The 19754-nt window shown below is 37.2% G+C and overlaps 1 protein-coding gene across 1 annotated transcript in view; it reads left to right on the top strand.

Annotated features, from left to right (window-relative positions):
• The window catches only part of LOC136258543 (uncharacterized), a 90952-nt gene that overhangs the window by 57848 nt on the left and 13350 nt on the right, over positions 1 to 19754 (top strand). Inside the window, exons 5-6 of the mRNA XM_066051858.1 lie at positions 3137 to 4796; positions 8538 to 8935. Of these exons, the coding sequence (XP_065907930.1) occupies positions 3137 to 4796; positions 8538 to 8935 (2058 nt within the window). The remainder of the gene's footprint in view (positions 1 to 3136; positions 4797 to 8537; positions 8936 to 19754) is intronic.

The following is a 19754-nucleotide window of genomic DNA, read 5'->3' as shown; positions in this document are numbered from 1 at the left end:
TTTCTAATGCAAGTTCTTAATGTCAACTTTGCAGGTGATAAGTTTACAGAAATAATTGAATCAACAATGCCTGTACCTAACGGAATTTTCTACTGACTGATTGCCTGAATGCCTGACTGTCTGATTCCTTCAGAAAAATGTAACTTGATAATGGCTAAGGCTACGGGATTGATTTTTCACTGTTTGACATCACTTTGGCCTGAGAGGTGTCTTTTGGCATACCACAGTACGTACAAAACTTTAAATAAGTGAATGTTTTTTGAGTCCTGCTTATTACACATACTCAATTAATTACACTACTAAATAAAGCAAATATTATATGTAGTAAATTGGCATTGATAGGGTAAACAATCGTTAATCCCAGGTTTGAAAACTATCAGCCAGTGCATTAGAACATGCTACAAATGGTGTCTTTGATCAGCTCACCAAACATCAGTAGAATATACCACAGAATATTTTATTTTATTTTGTAGCAACATATCAGGGCATACATGTACTAAGGCACTTTTGGGCTTGTTTATACATTACTAATACTACCAATACTTGTGAGTAGGGCTGGGCGGTATTGGAGTTTCGCTTCACGATATATCGTGCAGAAATATATCACGATATTACGCGGTTATTAAAGATGACTGCTATATTAGAGTAACTGACTGCTTTATTAGGGTATCTCGATCCTAGCTGACTGTTCTATTAGAGTATCTCGATCTTTGTAAAAAAACCTACTTGTGAGGCTGGTTTCTGGTCAATACTTGTTTTTGTGAGAAAGTGCAAACCTTCTAATATACAGTACCACCATACTGTATGATAGAACAGCAATTATCAGACTGAGGGCAGGGTTTACAAATCAGATCCAAATACTCATAGTTGTGTTATTAGTTTTACTTATGTCACAGTTGTTACCTAATTTCTACTCGCTGTCTCTCTGAGTGTTCCCCCATGTGGTGTATTCTATGTCTAAAGAAAAAAGTTTTGTAATATAGCTTATGTATCCTTCTTATGCAGTTAAAGGAAGTATAAAATGTTACTAAAATATACTGCTGTTCTCATAAGGTGAAACAGCAAAGGAATTGCTTTAATTGGATAATTGCATTAAAATCTGTTTGTATGTTAAAGCAGCAGATATCACACTTGATCATCACTGAAATGTAACTTAGTAATGTATATGTACTGGTATAAGCATTGGTATCATTTAGAGCAATAATCACATTAACATATCAGCAAAGCAAATAGCTAAGAACAACCAACACTTTGAATAACATCACTTAGCTTTTTCAAGATATCAGTTGTATGATCAGTCAAAATTACAGGCACAAATCAATAATTAGTATTATTTAAAGAACCTAGTAATGGTTCTTTGATATAGTTGAACTGGCAAGCTAACCATGGAGCAAAATTTATTAAGGTCATTATATTGATAAATGATTATCATTACAGTACTACTGGTGTCAGCAGTAGTGGATCTGGAGGGGTTTATATGGGTATTCTGGAAATGATATCAAAATCTAATACTATTCCAGACCACCAGCAATGAATTAACATGTCAAACTAGGGAGACCTGAGTATATGTTCTTATTGAGCTCTAAGAGGCCATTTTAGTTGTATGACTACAAGTAAATATTCAGTAGCCGGAGTTTAGCAGCTGAAAACAATTATCATTACTACAGCATCAAATATTTTGGTCTGCTACTGCTACATGTGGTACCAGTATATGTAACTATAATATATAAATAGTAAACAAAATGGACCATAGAAACTTTATGTTCAATTTTGCAACATGCAGTATCATTTATACTGAATTTTGTTTATTCAATGGGTACAAGTACTGGACTGTTTGAGAGTATCTTATTTTTTAATGGATAATATTTTAAGCTATAACTAGGGAGTTATCAATTACTGATACTGTTGTGGAGCTTATAAAAACCTTGTTGGCTAAGTAGTAATGTATATATGCTCATTACTTCTGTAAGAAAACAATTCTAACAGTAGCCATACTGTAACAGGGAACCATCCATTTAGATTGTGTATAGAGTATATAAGTAGTCACAGTCATGTAGGACTTGAGACCACAATGTGTGAATATTACACTAGACATAATCATTGTATCAACTAGCAGAGGTTTTGGATGCTGAAAGGTGAAACTATCAGTTTAAGTGTTTTACTAGTTTCTTATCCTCTTAGCATGTAGTAGTACTACTGATATTAGTATTGCTGTACCATTAACTTTTGTCTGAAAGTTGTTTTAAAATAATTCTGAATTACATTTGGGGAGTACATTTGCTGGCTTGTCCTTTGTACAACCCAGTCTTTTGATTTGTAATAAATCAATACTGTACAAGTGTAGCTTAGGCCCCAGCTGATTATGCTGGCATAATATAAAGCATAATAGGTGACCAAAAGCATCAAGCTTGATGCCAGCATAATAGGGACGATATTTGAAATTTTAATTAAAATGCGGAATAAACGCGCCTGAAAGAATGCAAATATTCACTGCCAATAGTATTATTACTGTATTTCACATTTAAAAACACATAATATAACTTATTAACCATTTCTTTGTTGGTTAGTTACACTAAGCAGAAATAAGATCAAAATGCTCTAATAGAGCAGTCACTTACTCTAATACAGCAGTCAGAAAACACTAATATACTCTAATAAAACAGTCAGTTCTAGAGCATAATCGTGATTTTGAAAGCATAATTTTGAGCATAATAGGCTTAATTTTTGAGCAATGCTCAAAAGCATAATAGGTTAAATTTTGGGCATAATAGGCCGGGGCTCAGTGTAGCTGCAGCCACGAATATTGCTACAATTAGCATAAGAAGACATGAAGTATAATATGGCTGAAAAAATATGTATATTAAATGTTTCCCTATGTCGGGCACTAGATTGTAATTAGTAATTAATGAATTACAAGTTCAGTTTTAATAAATAACTCAATTAAAAATTACTGCTATAATACATACTACACATCACTTGACACAAAGACTGTTCTAGTAGTCAAGCACAAAATTTCTTATATTTCATATTAACAGGTGAATCCTTACTATTCTACAGTTGTATACTAGTGTACTTATAATGTAATGTGCTCATTTTTCACTACACTGTTCTCTATCTATGTAACTATATTATGTAGATGATACTGGAAGTAATTCTAAACCATCTTCTGAAGATAAGCCACAGACTGTAGATCAACCAACTACTGAAGATAAATCACCTGCTGAAGAATTTGATCAAAAGACTTTGAATGCATACAGAGAGGCACTTAAGAAAGGTTCCCGTTCTTCTAACCAGTTTAAACTGGTAACACTTGGTGCTGAGGGAGCAGGGAAGACCAGCACCATCAATACCCTCATGAATGAGAAGTTCCTACCTAATCAGGAGACCACTGTTGGTGCCTCCATAAGTTCCTGTAAAGTTACTCGTTCAATAGCAACTTCTAAATGGCAAAAAATAACAGCTACTGCACGAGTTGCAGAAATACCAAAACAGCGCCATGGTGAGATGAAAGCAGAAATAGCACTAATATCATTAGACCCAACCCCTCAGAGTGCTCCAGTAAATCCTGTGGTCCACCAAAAGGCAATCGAGGATCTTAAAAAGATAATGGCCACTCAGGATATCAAGAAGGATGAAACAAGAATCATAGTATTTGATATTGGTGGACAAGAGGTGTATTATGAAATTCACTTCTTGTTTTTGGCAGCAGAAGATGTGGCATTGCTAGTCTTTAAGGCATCAATTGGCTTGCATACTCAAGTGAGTCCTCGACAGCACTCAACGAAAGCCCAACAGAAGATTGCTGTCAGAGGAATGAAGACCAACCTGCAAACCATTGAAGTGTTACTTCAGTCTGTTTACAGTCGTGGAGAGGAGGCACCAAAAGGCTCAATTTCACCTCGTGTTCCAGTAGTTCTGATGATTGCTGCTCATGCTGAAGATGTCACTACAGAAGAGAAGGAGCAGATGGTACAGGAAATTAGGGATCACTTTTATGGTACACCTCTCTTGGAGCATTTGCCACGATTGCCTGAAGATTGCTTTTATTTTATTGGTAATAGCAAACCAGATCAGAAGGTAGTCAATCACCTCAGATCCACTATTTTGAAGGCTGTCGCGTGGGTTATTTGCATCCCTAGGCCTACCTCTTACCTGAGTTTTGAAGAAAAGATATTGGAGCTGAAAGAAGTCAGGATAGAGAAAGCAAAAGCTGTTGCTATTGCCAAAGAAGCAGGAATAGAAGAGTACAATGTCAATGCTGTCCTTGGTTACTACACCAAAAAAGGAATCTTACTCTACTTTCCAGAACTGGAATCCTTAAAAACTGAAGTGTTCCTGTTGCCTGAGGAGGTGTCTGACCTTGTCTGCACAGTCATCACAACGCTAGATTGTTATCCTGATACCGGTGACCTGCAGCAGTCTTATGAGCGCTATAAAAGGTATGCTCTTCTTGAGGGTAATCTTTTTGATTTTATGCTGTCACACCGCAAACGGCTGAAAGATAGGAATGTCATCTTGGCTTTACTTGAAAAGTTCAGCCTGGCAGCAAAGGTTCCTGCTGCAGCAAAATTTCCTGGTGAGATGAGTTTGTCAGAGCCTTCTGAGGTTTACATGGTGCCTTCACTTCTTGTCTATGACCAAACCAATGAATTGCGTGCAAAGCAATCCAATGATATTGCCATTGCTTACTACTTTGCAGGCAAGTTTTTGCCTGAGGCCATCTTCAACAAACTGTTGGTGAGGACAATACACTGGTGTTGTGGAAGCAAAAGTGAGAAGCACCATGAAGTCAAGTGGTAAGTACTACTGTAATTGCTGAACATCAAACTAGTCTTAAACTGAACTGCAAAATTACTTGCTTTTCATTTTGTTATTTGAAACCAGACAACTTCTCTACTTGAGAATAGTTTCTCAATTCATGATTTTCAAACTTCAAAATAAATAAATAATAAAATTTACATCTACGTTTGCTTTTATTAGTTATCAACTATCCAACAAAATCCATTTATGCTGTTGTATGCAATGGCAACAACTTAATGGAAGCTGAGGTAATGGCTTAGCTGTGTATAAAATATGTTATGCTCGAATAAAGAGAACTACATAACTCTACATTAACTACAATATGCTATAATAGAACAGTTATACTAGATTGTATACCTACACTAGCTCTGTAAAGTAGTCAAGCTTTTTTCTCGAATAATTGTAATCTAAAGCTTTGCCTATATACCTGAGCATGATTTACCACATTTTTCAGTATTATGTATGCATTGATATCTACAGCTGTCTCCATCAATGACAGTCTATGTTTTGATAATCAAACAACATCAATAGTTCTACTTACTGTATGTGCCAGTGTTTAATATACTGGCCCATAGCAGTTCCACTTTGAAATAACTGGATCCTTCCCAAACTACACATTATGCAAAACTGTTTGTTTTACATCTCGCTATGAAATGCAGAATTTAACATGCTGACTTGCCAGGCTACCAATCGTGGTGGTCATAACTTAATTATTCATTGTTGCACATAGCCTCATAATGTGATTTTCTGATAAACTAGTATGTCATTGACATGACAGTACACCTCAGAAAACTTTATTGATTTATTGGTTCTGTACTGGAATAACCATAATTCCAACTGAATATTGGACTGTTGGTTACAACAAATCTTTTGTAAAGGTGCACCATGTAGTTACAGTACTATTCAACAATTTGTTGGTTTGGACATTACTTTTGGCATCATTTTTACTGGCCTCTGTATCTGCTCATGACAAAGGGTGGACTTTCTGTAGAAACACTTTATGTATCACATTGTATGGCAGTGCTGTATAGTAGGATAAGAGATTTGGGCTTTCTTGCCTATGAATACCATCCAAACTTCACCCTCACTTTTCCTTCATAACAGCTTGGCACGCAGCATTGGGTAGAATTAAAACAAATTCTTTAAATAACTTCAGAGTATAAAACCCTTTCAATAAGTTTATATAGATTTTATTTAACTTGATTTTTTGCTGACTGACTGGCTGGCTGGCTGGCTGGGCTGGGCTGGGCTGGGCTGGGCTGGGCTGGGCTGGGCTGGGCTGGGCTGGCTGGCTCACTCACTCACTCACTCACTCACTCACTCACTAACTGAATCACTGGCTCATGGACTGATTCACTGACCGACAACCAACTGACCAACCGACCGACCAACTGACTGACTGACTGACTGAATGAATGATGCCCCCTGCCAAGCATAACTTGACTATGGCGAAGTTCATTTATATATATATATATATATCATACAGTACGATAGTAACTGGTCCCTACTATCATACAGTACGATAGTAGGGACCACAAAGGACTAGGCGTGGCCCACAAAATAATATCACCCGAAAACCAGCCTTAATTTTCCCTGATGACGATGAGGCAGTATTGGTTAGGTAAAACTAAGCCCAAACAAGCTTTCAGATCGACCCAAAATGCTTTCAACAAGTTGCTACGGATTTTGTTTTAAAAAATATTCGACGGAAATTTCTACTGACTCATACTGAATACTGGACTGAGTAAGTAACTGACTGATGCCTTCAGACAAGCGTAACTCGATAACTGGGCTAAGGCTACGGGCTCAGTTGATTTTTTCACTGTTCGACGTCGCTTTGGCCTGAGAGGTACCTTTTGGCATACTGCAGTATGTAGAATGCATTCTTCATGGACTTACCAGTGTCCTCCTTTGTGTCCCATTCATCTTTGCTGACAGCAAAAGGTGTCGATTTGGTGATAGCACGTGATGGCTTCCCTTTGCGTAACGGAAATTGTCCGCATTTTTCATAGTGGCTATTTTTATTGATTGCAAAAGTGCTTTTCAAACAGTTCTTGATTCGTACTGCTGTGTACTGAACGGGTTGAACATAGCTGACAGCAAAGTGTGATGGATACCTCACTTTTCAGACAATAATTAATATAATTGGATGCGTGGCGGTATGCATAGATTGTAAAGGTGCTTTCCGAACAGTTATTGATTCGAAATTCTGTGTAATGGGTGTAACATAGCTGACAACAAAGTGTAATGGTTACTTCACTTTTCAGACCATAATTGATATAGCTGGGGCGTATGGTGCCATTTCATATGCGGTATGCATGGGTTCACCAGTCATAATAAAATAATTTACAAAAAAAGTTAACAAACAAATACAAGAAAAAAATTTAGAATTTTTAACTAGAGTAGGAACCATAGCACATCGATAAAAAGTACTGAAACAAGTTGGAGTAGTCCATGATATTAAATCACAGTAAAACAATAAGAAGTGTTATATCCCTACTGTGCATTTCCGTTACTGTGGTATCTTGAGCACAGTAGGGATATAACACTTCTTATTGATTGTTTTACTGTGACTTAATATCATGGACTACACCAATTTGTTTCAGTACTTTTTATCGTTATGCTATGGTCCCTAATCTAGTTGAAAATCCCGTGTACTTGTATATAATATATATAGTCTAGATTTCTTCACTGTTCGACATCAGTTTGGTCTGAGACGTGCCTTTTCACCAGCTGCAGCAGCTAAATGCATGCATCATTGACATACCTTTGTCTTCCTTTGTGTACCATTTCATTCTTGATTAGCGGAACTCATGGCATGGCTTCACTTTATCTTCTAGACTAAATTAATTTCAGAGGTGCTTCTCATACTGTTCTTCATTTGTAATGCTGTATAACAGGTAGAACATAGTTGAAAATGAAGAGAAATGGCCACTTCACAATTGGTATATAGTTTGGGTGCAAGTTAAATTTTCCAATACATGGTGCTTCAACCTTTTCTTAATTTTTGTTGCTGTATAACAGGAGGAACATATTCAGTCATTGATAGTTAGGGAATATTTCCAGTCACATGGTAAATGTGCCCCAGGTGCCATTCTTTTTTGATATGGTATGCCATGACAATAAATTATGTTACTGCAAAAATGTCAAAAAACAAATGTAAATAAATATTTAAAATTTTACATTTGAGAATAGCAAGAGTTCATAATTGTGAAGTTTTGTAATTATGAACACTTGAGTATAGGAATCATAGATAAAACAATTAAGCAAGAGAGGTCATCTACATCTGCAGTGACATTTAATTTTTACTTCAGCCACTATACCATTAATAGGCTGAAGTAGGAATTAAATGTCAGCCATTATAGCTGCAGGTGTAGGTGACCCACAACTGTGTTATTGCTTTCTTATCTGTAATCCCTATACTCAAATGTAAAATATCTAATATTTTCTTACAAATAAAAAACTTTTAGGGTTTTTGCTGGGATTGTTCATTATATGGACATGACTTGCCTATCATTCTAAATCTACTGTATCAATCAACTACATAAGTCATGTCTGTTGTCAACTATAAGTAAGAAATACAACCATTAATGCTAATAAAATGTATAGGTTGGGTTGTTCCTAGACAATGTATGTTTGGATAAAATTTTATGGGTGCACTACATCTACTATCAATCATGAAGCTAACCTATGTACATCACTATAGCAAGATATTTTGTATAATTCCTTCTTTTCAGTATCAATCGTGGTTTTGGATACTTTTTGTTTGAGAGAGGAATATGGCAGTCATTTAAGCTGCAGCTTTGTCAGTCTACATACTGCATAAAGTGTTACATCACTGTTCGCCATCATGAGTCACGACAGCCTCCAAATGACCTCTTAAAACAACGCCAAGATTTGCTCAGGTTTTTGACATCATCCATCAAAGAATTGAGTAAGCCTCATATGCCTGATTCCAAACTACCAGTGACCTGTTTGGAGTGTCCATATCATGAAGATGATCTGCCACACATCCCACTGGATATTACAGTTAAGGGAGAGCTTGTGTGTAATATTGGCAAAGATGTTCAAATAATTGATCAAAAGTGCTACATGCCTTTGTATGAATCAGTCACATCAGCACCACCAAAGACAGGCAAGTGTGGTTTATACTAATGTTAATGTTGAAATTGTTGACCATGTAAAACAGTAAAAACAGTGTGGTCTTTAAAAGTTTGGGTAAAAAGTATTAATGAAGTTTAAGACCTTAAACTAAGTTAATGTGGGTAGGGCTACAGTTAAACAGTAATCCATCAGTTGAGTGAGTCAGTGTCGCTAATTGCAATTACATCACGTGCACACGTGTGTGCACTTATTGGATTTATGTGTGACAAGTAGCACCATGTGTCATAGCAGTGGCGTGGAGTGAAGACAGCTTGTAACCATTAGTCCTACTACCAACATTAATGAAATGAAAGTGGCAGCCATGATAGTTAATTACATGCAGTTTTAATAATGCAACACTGGCCATTTTAAAACTACTTGGCATCAACATCATTAAGGCCGCCACTTACTAGATTTCGTAACTTTCTCACCAAGGATTTTGAATGTCATATATACCTTTTTATAGCTTAGCTGTTTTGCATGCAGTTTCAAGTGATTTTGTAGTAAATAGAGGCACAATAAGTGGTTTACCAATAACACTTTGCAGTAGTATTTCTTAAAGTCTAAAGTGACCTTTGTTTTACTGAATTGAAAGAATTGTTACCAGCTCAACAAGTAGCATTATGGTTTCTCCAAACAGGTGGCTCTGTTGAACCCTTTGGATCCACCCCTGATAAACTGGCTTTTGCACCTATTTTACCCAATTTTATTGGAACATTGCAAACAGAAGTTACAATAATATCACATTGCGGATTTATTTGACTCATTTTTATAATAATAACTTCTTATTGCATTTGATTAGCCATTAACTAGTTTTGAGGATTATTTTTCCTTATCTACAAGAACAACGATGATATTTAAAATAGAAATTGCAGTAGCTTGAATTATTGATTATATTTGCCCATTTGTTATACTCTAATAGAGCACACGTTGTTGAGGACTCGTAACACATGGAATGTTCTAGAACATTCTAGATATTCTATTGGTATGGATCTATGAAATTGTGAACTTTTAGTATTGTGTAAATTTAAGCTAGAATTTTCATTTATAAGGTAGAAATTATAATTTAAGAGCTAACAGGTTAATCCTTTTGTAGTAAATAGGTAAGGAGGGGATCTTGGTTTAAGCTTTGTGCAACTTTTTGGTCAACGTTTTATTGAGGCCTTATTGCTACTTGATGACTGTCCCATTATTACAGTATATAATAATACGTATTTTGATCCCTATACAGTTTTGGTTTTTTCCATGCAGCTCTAGATCTGTAACTATCATTGTGCTACTTTTAAACCACAATAGGCTGGAGCTATGATGCTTATCCTACTGCTATACACACACATCACACAAATTTCAAATCATTCCCTTCAAGAATTACCCCACAGGCATGACATCAATTTTTAATGCAACCATAACGCTGTGAATATTTATCAGATTTGTACCAAACTTGGTACAAGAATTCATATTTTCTTGATGTATGCCAAGTTTTAGGTAATCAAGGTGTGCGTTTATACTGGATTTTGTAAAGTGCATGAAAAAAAGAAAATTAAATCCAGTAATATGACTTGTTTAAGTATAACTTTGAGAAATTAATGCAATTTCTTTCTTCCTATTCTGTAGCATGCCAGATTTCTTAACCATGTAACACATTACCATGTGTGTTGATTTTTGGCTCATCACCTCATTAAATTGTAGCACAAATATTACTATTATTATGAATTGGCTACTGAGCAAAAAAATGTAATTTATTGCAACGCAATAAATTGAAGTTAACATGCCTTGGTGTGGGCATAGAATGGATACAGTACAAATCTATGTACCATACCATAGTAAATGAAGCCAGCATCCTTTAGTGATAAACTAGCCTTTCGAGTAAAGTAATTAAATTCAGCAACACATAGTCCTTGAGTTGACTGTAAGGTCCATTAGAGAGGCATTGTATATTAGCAGTGCTAGCACCACAAACTGAAATCAACACTTGTTTCAGGTAAAAGTTGAACCAATCTTGTAGGATACATGAAACGTAATGATGTCATAATGATTCATTGTAATAAACTGCATGGTTTGACAGGTTTGAGATCATGAGATCATGCCATAGTGCATGGCGTGTTGGCGGACAGAAAAACTTTTTTCCCTCCCTTCCACCCAAAACCATGCATTAAGTATATGTGGCAGTGCATATGTTGTTGTATGCACTTGTACAGTTGTCCACATTATGTATGTATATCAAGACACACGATAGTGTGTCGTGCGGCCCAAGAAGCCGGCGCGCCACACCGTGAGTATATTAACAGGAAGAAAGAAAACGCAATTTTCACACCTATGTAGCTCTGTGATCCCTTATCCGATTGGAACCAAATTTGCTAGAGACGTGTCGACCAGTTAGGGGAGTCTACATACCAAATTTGAAGAAAATCGCTCCAGCTATTTCCGAGATACGAGCGAACAAAATTTCGTTTTAATTTCTTCGTTTTTTTCTTCTTCATCTTCTTCATTTCGCACATTTCGCAAAATTCGCCATAAAACACGAATGCGTGCTCGGATTGGGCTGAAATTTGGCACACTTAAAGGGCTCATTAAGGCGGAACTCCGTACCAACTTTGGTAGGAATCCGATGAACATTTGATTCACGGAGTTATTACCGATTATTTGCGTAAAATAATGTCGAAGGTCTGTCACGCCTACAGGGTAAACCCCTTGGAGGAATCAGTTGAAAATTGATATGTAGATGGAGCAACCATCGTAGGAGTGCCTTTTTGTGGTTTGAAAAGAATCGGGATAAAGACAATGGAGATATGACACAAAACCCAACCTGTGTCAAAATTACGCGATGGATTTTTATGAATAAAAAAACTATTAGTTTTCGTGTCTACCAGGCAAACCGCTTAGAGCAACGAGCTGAAAATCAGTATGTAGCTGGAATAATCATCATAGAAAGTTCTTGCAGTAGTACAGAAGAATCGGATTACAAATCACTGAGTTATGATTCGAAAGGGAACCACGTGCAGCAAATGCGAGATCGAGATACTCTAATAGAACAGTCACACTAATAAAGCATTCAGCTGCATGTATAAATTACAAAGTTATATTACATTGCAAGTTATTCTGTAGGGAATTCAGCTACAAACAAGTCACCCTGTAGTCAGATCAGCTAGAAGAAGGTACCTAATAGAGAGTTCAGCTACAAAGAAGCCATCATGTAGAGAGTTCAGCTCAAATAAATCACCCTGTAGAGAATTCAGCTACAAACAAATTGCCCTGTAGAGAGATCAGCTAGAAGAAGTTACCTTGTAGAGAGTTCAGTTACAAAGAAACAATCATGCAAAGAGTTTAGCTGCAAACAAATCACCCAGTAGAAAGTTCCGCTATGAACAGATCACACTATAGAGAGTTCAGTTAGAAACAAGTCATCCTGTAGAGAGATCAGCTAGAAGAAGTCACATTGTAGAGAGTTCAGTTACAAAGAAACTATCATGCAAAGAGTTTAGCTGTAAACAAATCACCCAGTAGAAAGTTTTGCTATGAACAGATCACACTGTAGAGAGTTCAGTTAGAAACAAGTCATCCTGTAGAGAGATCAGCTAGAAGAAGTTACCTTGTAGAGAGTTCCGTTACAAAAAAACAATCATGCAAAGAGTTTAGCTGCAAACAAATCACCCAGTAGAAAGTTCCGCTATGAACAGATAACACTGTAGAGAGTTCAGTTAGAAACAAGTCATCCTGTAGATAGATCAGCTAGAAGAAGTCACTTTGTAGAGAGTTCAGCTACAAAGAAACCACCATGTAAGAGAGTTCAGATGCAAACAAATCACCTGTAGAGAGTTCAGCTAGGAACAAGTCACCCTGTACAGAGATCAGCTAGAAACAAGTCACCCTGTAGAGAGTTCAGCTAGAAGAAGTTACATTGTAGAGAGTTCAGCTACAAAGAAACTACCATGTAGAGAGTTCAGCTGCAAACAAATCGCCCTGTAGAGAATTCAGCTACAAACAAATCACCCTGTAGAAAGATCAGCTAGGAGAAGTTACCTTGTAGAGAGTTCAGCTACAAACAAATCACCCTGTAGAGAGTTCAGCTAGAAACAAGTCACCCTGTAGAGAGATCAGCTAGAAGAAGTTACATTGTAGAGAGTTCAGCTACAAAGAAACTACCATGTAGAGAGTTCAGCTACAAACAAGTCACCCTGTAGAGAGTTCAGCTAGAAGAAGTTACATTGTAGAGAGTTCAGCTACAAAGAAACTACCATGTGGAGAGTTCAGCTGCAAACAAATTTCCCTGTAGAGACAAACAAATCACCCTGTAGAAAGATCAGCTAGAAGAAGTTACATTGTAGAGAGTTCAGCTACAAAGAAACTACCATGTGGAGAGTACAAATTTCCCTGTAGAGACAAACAAATCACCCTGTAGAAAGATCAGCTAGAAGACGTTACCTTGTAGAGAGTTCAGCTACAAACAAGTCACCCTGTAGAGAGTTCAGCTAGAAGAAGTTACATTGTAGAGAGTTCAGCTACAAAGAAACTACCATGTAGAGAGTTCAGCTGCAAACAAATTTCCCTGTAGAGACAAACAAATCACCCTGTAGAAAGATCAGCTAGAAGAAGTTACATTGTAGAGAGTTCAGCTACAAAGAAACTACCATGTGGAGAGTACAAATTTCCCTGTAGAGACAAACAAATCACCCTGTAGAAAGATCAGCTAGAAGACGTTACCTTGTAGAGAGTTCAGCTACAAACAAGTCACCCTGTAGAGAGTTCAGTTAGAAGAAGTTACATTGTAGAGAGTTCAGCTACAAAGAAACTACCATGTAGAGAGTTCAGCAGCAAACAAATTTCCCTGTAGAGAATTCAGCTACAGACAAATCACCTTGTAGAAAGATCAGCTAGAAGAAGTTACCTTGTAGAGAGTTCAGCTACAAACAAATCACACTGTAGAAAGATCAACTAGAAGAAGTTACCTTGTAGAGAGTTCAGCTACAAACAAGTCACCCTGTAGAGAGTTCAGCTAGAAGAAGTTATATTGTAGAGAGTTCAGCTACAGAGAAACTACCATGTATAGAGTTCAGCAGCAAACAAATTGCCCTGTAGAGAATTCAGCTACAGACAAATCACCTTGTAGAAAGATCAGCTAGAAGAAGTTACCTTGTAGAGAGTTCAGCTACAAAGAAATCACCCTGTAGAGAGTTCAGCTAGAAACAAGTCACCCTGTAGAGAGTTCAGCTAGAAGAAGTTACATTGTAGAGAGTTCAGCTACAAAGAAACTACCATGTAGAGAGTTCAGCTGCAAACAAATTGCCCTGTAGAGAATTCAGCTACAAACAAATCACCCTGTAGAAAGATCAGCTAGAAGAAGTTACCTTGTAGAGAGTTCAGCTAGAAACAAATCACCCTGTAGAGAGTTCAGCTAGAAACAAGCCACCCGTAGAGAGTTCAGCTAGAAGAAGTTACATTGTAGAGAGTTCTGCAGTTTAGCTGCAAACAAATTGCCCTGTAGAGAATTCAGCTACAAACAAATCACCCTGTAGAAAGATCAGCTAGAATAAATTACCCTGTAGAGAGTTCAGCTACAAACAAATCACCCTGTAGAGAGTTCAGCTACAAACAAGTCATCCGGTAGAGAGATCAGCTAGAAGGATCACCTTGCAGAGAGGTCAGCTACAAAGAAATCACCCTGCTTCATCTTTTCTTCTTCCTGTAGTAAAGAAAAAATGACAGGTTAAAAAGCCCTAAAGCCGGCCATAGGCCGTCTTTGGGGTATACAAATACAAAAAGAAGTGAAATCTAATCCAAAACAGCCAAGCTGTAAAAAAAGAGTGCGGCCCTGAGAAAGGCTATGGTGAAAAAAGATGTGAAATCCAAGGTGGCGGCCAAGAAATGGCTGTGATGGTAGGTTAATGGTAAAAATTTTAATAACAACAATTCAGGTGAATTTGGTGCCAAGACCAAGCGGCACCAAATTCACTTGAATTGTCGTTATTAAAATTTTACCATTAACCTACCATCACAGCCATTTCTTGGCCGCCACCTTGGATTTCACATCTTTTTTCACCATAGCCTTTCTCAGGGCCGCACTCTTTTTTTACAGCTTGGCTGTTTTGGATTAGATATATATATATAATAATAATAATAATAAAAATTGAACCTTTGTATGCATAACTTAGTTACATTGTTTGCTTGGTTGTTGTGCATCCAATTACTGATATTGAACTTAGATACACATATATAGTTAGATTAGATTATCGATTTTTGTCAAAAGACAAGGGTCACACAAAAGGCAAAGCCTGCAAACGTGCTCCCCTTACAAAGACATACATACATACATACATACAGTTACAAGTACAAAATAAAACATACAGTTAAATGACAACTGAGGACCAAGTGCAGGTGGATGAAGTACTAATTATCTGTGCATGGCCAAACCAAACCAATTACGCTAAATTTAACTTGTATGATTATTCATTGGTTGCTGCTATCACGTTGTGTTGCTATGCATATATGATGCGTTGCTACAATCTTGTACTAATTGGAACACATATTTGCTTCGCGGTCAACTGTAAATCCAGTTATGCCATATCCACAATGCTTGTCTGCATAGCTTGTGCAAAAGTTATTACACCCTACTCCAACAATTTCCTCAGTTGCCCTTTCCCCAAAGTACTTGTGTATAGATATCTGTATGAATGTTATTTGTGTTTTGTGCTGTTATGTATATTTATGGCAATGGTGCAATGTTATGTGGTAGATATTTGCATGAGTGTTTGTTTGTTTGGTGTTGTTGCGTACACGTTATGGCTTTGAGGAAAATGTTATTGTGGTTAGAACTAGGAAAAAGTAGGCAATAGAACTAGGTGCAGTGGAAGGGCGGTGTGTATAGCTAGGAAAACATTATATAGTCGTGTCTATTTTGCATGCACACATACTAAATACATGGTAAGTGGTGATTGCACCTCGGGGGTGTGCACTGCTCGAGTATGCCGAGTGCACACTGCCCTGGGGTGTTTCCACACCAATCAGCATGTTAATTACTTCACTTGATATTACCTAAAATGTGACTGAATTTTCTAAGACTGGTCTCCACATACATCTAATTCTATCAACGTACAGGACCATAACTTATATTTCAAGAAACATACAAGATTTAAATTTTCTCCACACATTAATCTACTGTATGCTTTGCTGACTGCTGACCAAATTTTAAGCCATTGAAATCTTCTAACCTAACATTATGAATTGTCAGAGTTGGTAAATAGAATATGCATGGAAGACCCCTTTCACTAATACGGTCACATATGGTACATATTGCACTCATTCATTCAAATTTTTATATGCTGTACAGAGTTCTGGAAACCATGTATAGCTAATCATAAGTATATGAACATTAAGAATTAAAGTTCAAATAGGAATCATATAGAAGTAATGTGTAGTGAAACAAGGAAAGATGCCTACACCTGTAGATAATATTATACTATTGGACATTTACTGTAATCCTTATACTTCAGTATATATTATTAGGAATAATATGTCCGTTAGTATATCTGCAGGTATGGAAGCCTACCTTTATTATAATCCCTAGCTGTGTTGTAATTGCATAAATTTTCCTTACACTTTTTTTCTGCTATTTTGTATAATAACATAATTACAGTATGACCAGCAAACCCATGCATACCTCATCAACGCAAAATGGTATGTAGTAGTGTATATTAGGCATGGAGGTTTGTGTTGTAGTAGTGTATATTAGGCATGGAGGTTTGTGTTGTAGTAGTGTATATTAGGCATGGAGGTTTGTGTTGTAGTAGTGTATATCAGAGGGCATGGAGGTTTGTGTTGTAGTGGTGTATATCAGAGGGCATGGAGGTTTGTGTTGTAGTAGTGTATATTAGGCATGGAGGTTTGTGTTGTAGTAGTGTATATCAGAGGGCATGGAGGTTTGTGTTGTAGTAGTGTATATTAGGCATGGAGGTTGTGTTGTAGTAGTGTATATTAGGCATGGAGGTTTGTGATGTAGTAGTGTATATTAGGCATGGAGGTTTGTGTTGTAGTAGTGTATATTAGGCATGGAGGTTGTGTTGTAGTAGTGTATATTAGGCATGGAGGTTGTGTTGTAGTAGTGTATATTAGGCATGGAGGTTGTGTTGTAGTAGTGTATATTAGGCATGGAGGTTTGTGTTGTAGTAGTGTATATTAGGCATGGAGGATTGTGTTGTAGTAGTGTATATTAGGCATGGAGGTTGTGTTGTAGTAGTGTATATTAGGCATGGAGGTTGTGTTGTAGTAGTGTATATTAGGCATGGAGGTTGTGTTGTAGTAGTGTATATTAGGCATGGAGGTTGTGTTGTAGTAGTGTATATTAGGCATGGAGGTTTGTGTTGTAGTAGTGTATATCAGAGGGCATGGAGGTTTGTGTTGTAGTAGTGTATATTAGGCATGGAGGTTGTGTTGTAGTAGTGTATATTAGGCATGGAGGTTTGTGTTGTAGTAGTGTATATTAGGCATGGAGGTTTGTGTTGTAGTAGTGTATATTAGGCATGGAGGTTTGTGTTGTAGTAGTGTATATTAGGCATGGAGGTTGTGTTGTAGTAGTGTATATTAGGCATGGAGGTTTGTGTTGTAGTAGTGTATATTAGGCATGGAGGTTGTGTTGTAGTAGTGTATATTAGGCATGGAGGTTTGTGTTGTAGTAGTGTATATTAGGCATGGAGGTTTGTGTTGTAGTAGTGTATATTAGGCATGGAGGTTGTGTTGTAGTAGTGTATATTAGGCATGGAGGTTGTGTTGTAGTAGTGTATATTAGGCATGGAGGTTTGTGTTGTAGTAGTGTATATTAGGCATGGAGGTTGTGTTGTAGTAGTGTATATTAGGCATGGAGGTTTGTGATGTAGTAGTGTATATTAGGCATGGAGGTTGTGTTGTAGTAGTGTATATTAGGCATGGAGGTTTGTGTTGTAGTAGTGTATATTAGGCATGGAGGTTTGTGTTGTAGTAGTGTATATTAGGCATGGAGGTTTGTGTTGTAGTAGTGTATATTAGGCATGGAGGTTTGTGTTGTAGTAGTGTATATTAGGCATGGAGGTTTGTGTTGTAGTAGTGTATATCAGAGGGCATGGAGGTTTGTGTTGTAGTAGTGTATATTAGGCATGGAGGTTTGTGTTGTAGTAGTGTATATTAGGCATGGAGGTTTGTGTTGTAGTAGTGTATATTAGGCATGGAGGTTTGTGTTCGTAGTAGTGTATATCAGAGGGCATGGAGGTTTGTGTTGTAGTAGTGTATATTAGGCATGGAGGTTTGTGTTGTAGTAGTGTATATTAGGCATGGAGGTTTGTGTTGTAGTAGTGTATATTAGGCATGGAGGTTTGTGTTGTAGTAGTGTATATCAGAGGGCATGGAGGTTTGTGTTGTAGTAGTGTATATTAGGCATGGAGGTTGTGTTGTAGTAGTGTATATTAGGCATGGAGGTTTGTGTAGTAGTGTATATTAGGCATGGAGGTTTGTGTTGTAGTAGTGTATATTAGGCATGGAGGTTTGTGTTGTAGTAGTGTATATTAGGCATGGAGGTTTGTGTTGTAGTAGTGTATATTAGGCATGGAGGTTTGTGTTGTAGTAGTGTATATTAGGCATGGAGGTTTGTGTTGTAGTAGTGTATATTAGGCATGGAGGTTTGTGTTGTAGTAGTGTATATTAGGCATGGAGGTTTGTGTTGTAGTAGTGTATATTAGGCATGGAGGTTTGTGTTGTAGTAGTGTATATTAGGCATGGAGGTTTGTGTTGTAGTAGTGTATATTAGGCATGGAGGTTTGTGTTGTAGTAGTGTATATTAGGCATGGAGGTTGTGTTGTAGTAGTGTATATTAGGCATGGAGGTTGTGTTGTAGTAGTGTATATTAGGCATGGAGGTTTGTGTTGTAGTAGTGTATATTAGGCATGGAGGTTTGTGTTGTAGTAGTGTATATTAGGCATGGAGGTTGTGTTGTAGTAGTGTATATTAGGCATGGAGGTTTGTGTTGTAGTAGTGTATATTAGGCATGGAGGTTTGTGTTGTAGTAGTGTATATTAGGCATGGAGGTTTGTGTTGTAGTAGTGTATATTAGGCATGGAGGTTTGTGTTGTAGTAGTGTATATTTAGGCATGGAGGTTGTGTTGTAGTAGTGTATATTAGGCATGGAGGTTGTGTTGTAGTAGTGTATATTAGGCATGGAGGTTTGTGTTGTAGTAGTGTATATTAGGCATGGAGGTTTGTGTTGTAGTAGTGTATATTAGGCATGGAGGTTTGTGTTGTAGTAGTGTATATTAGGCATGGAGGTTTGTGTTGTAGTAGTGTATATCAGAGGGCATGGAGGTTTGTGTTGTAGTAGTGTATATTAGGCATGGAGGTTGTGTTGTAGTAGTGTATATTAGGCATGGAGGTTTGTGATGTAGTAGTGTATATTAGGCATGGAGGTTTGTGTTGTAGTAGTGTATATCAGAGGGCATGGAGGTTTGTGTTGTAGTAGTGTATATTAGGCATGGAGGTTTGTGTTGTAGTAGTGTATATTAGGCATGGAGGTTTGTGATGTAGTAGTGTATATTAGGCATGGAGGTTTGTGTTGTAGTAGTGTATATTAGGCATGGAGGTTTGTGTTGTAGTAGTGTATATTAGGCATGGAGGTTTGTGTTGTAGTAGTGTATATTAGGCATGGAGGTTTGTGTTGTAGTAGTGTATATCAGAGGGCATGGAGGTTTGTGTTGTAGTAGTGTATATTAGGCATGGAGGTTTGTGTTGTAGTAGTGTATATTAGGCATGGAGGTTTGTGTTGTAGTAGTGTATATTAGGCATGGAGGTTTGTGTTG

This window comes from Dysidea avara, chromosome 6 (genome assembly GCF_963678975.1).
Source record: "Dysidea avara chromosome 6, odDysAvar1.4, whole genome shotgun sequence".
NCBI classification, from domain to species: Eukaryota; Metazoa; Porifera; class Demospongiae; order Dictyoceratida; family Dysideidae; genus Dysidea; species Dysidea avara.
This window is presented reverse-complemented; position numbering and strand designations above follow the sequence as displayed.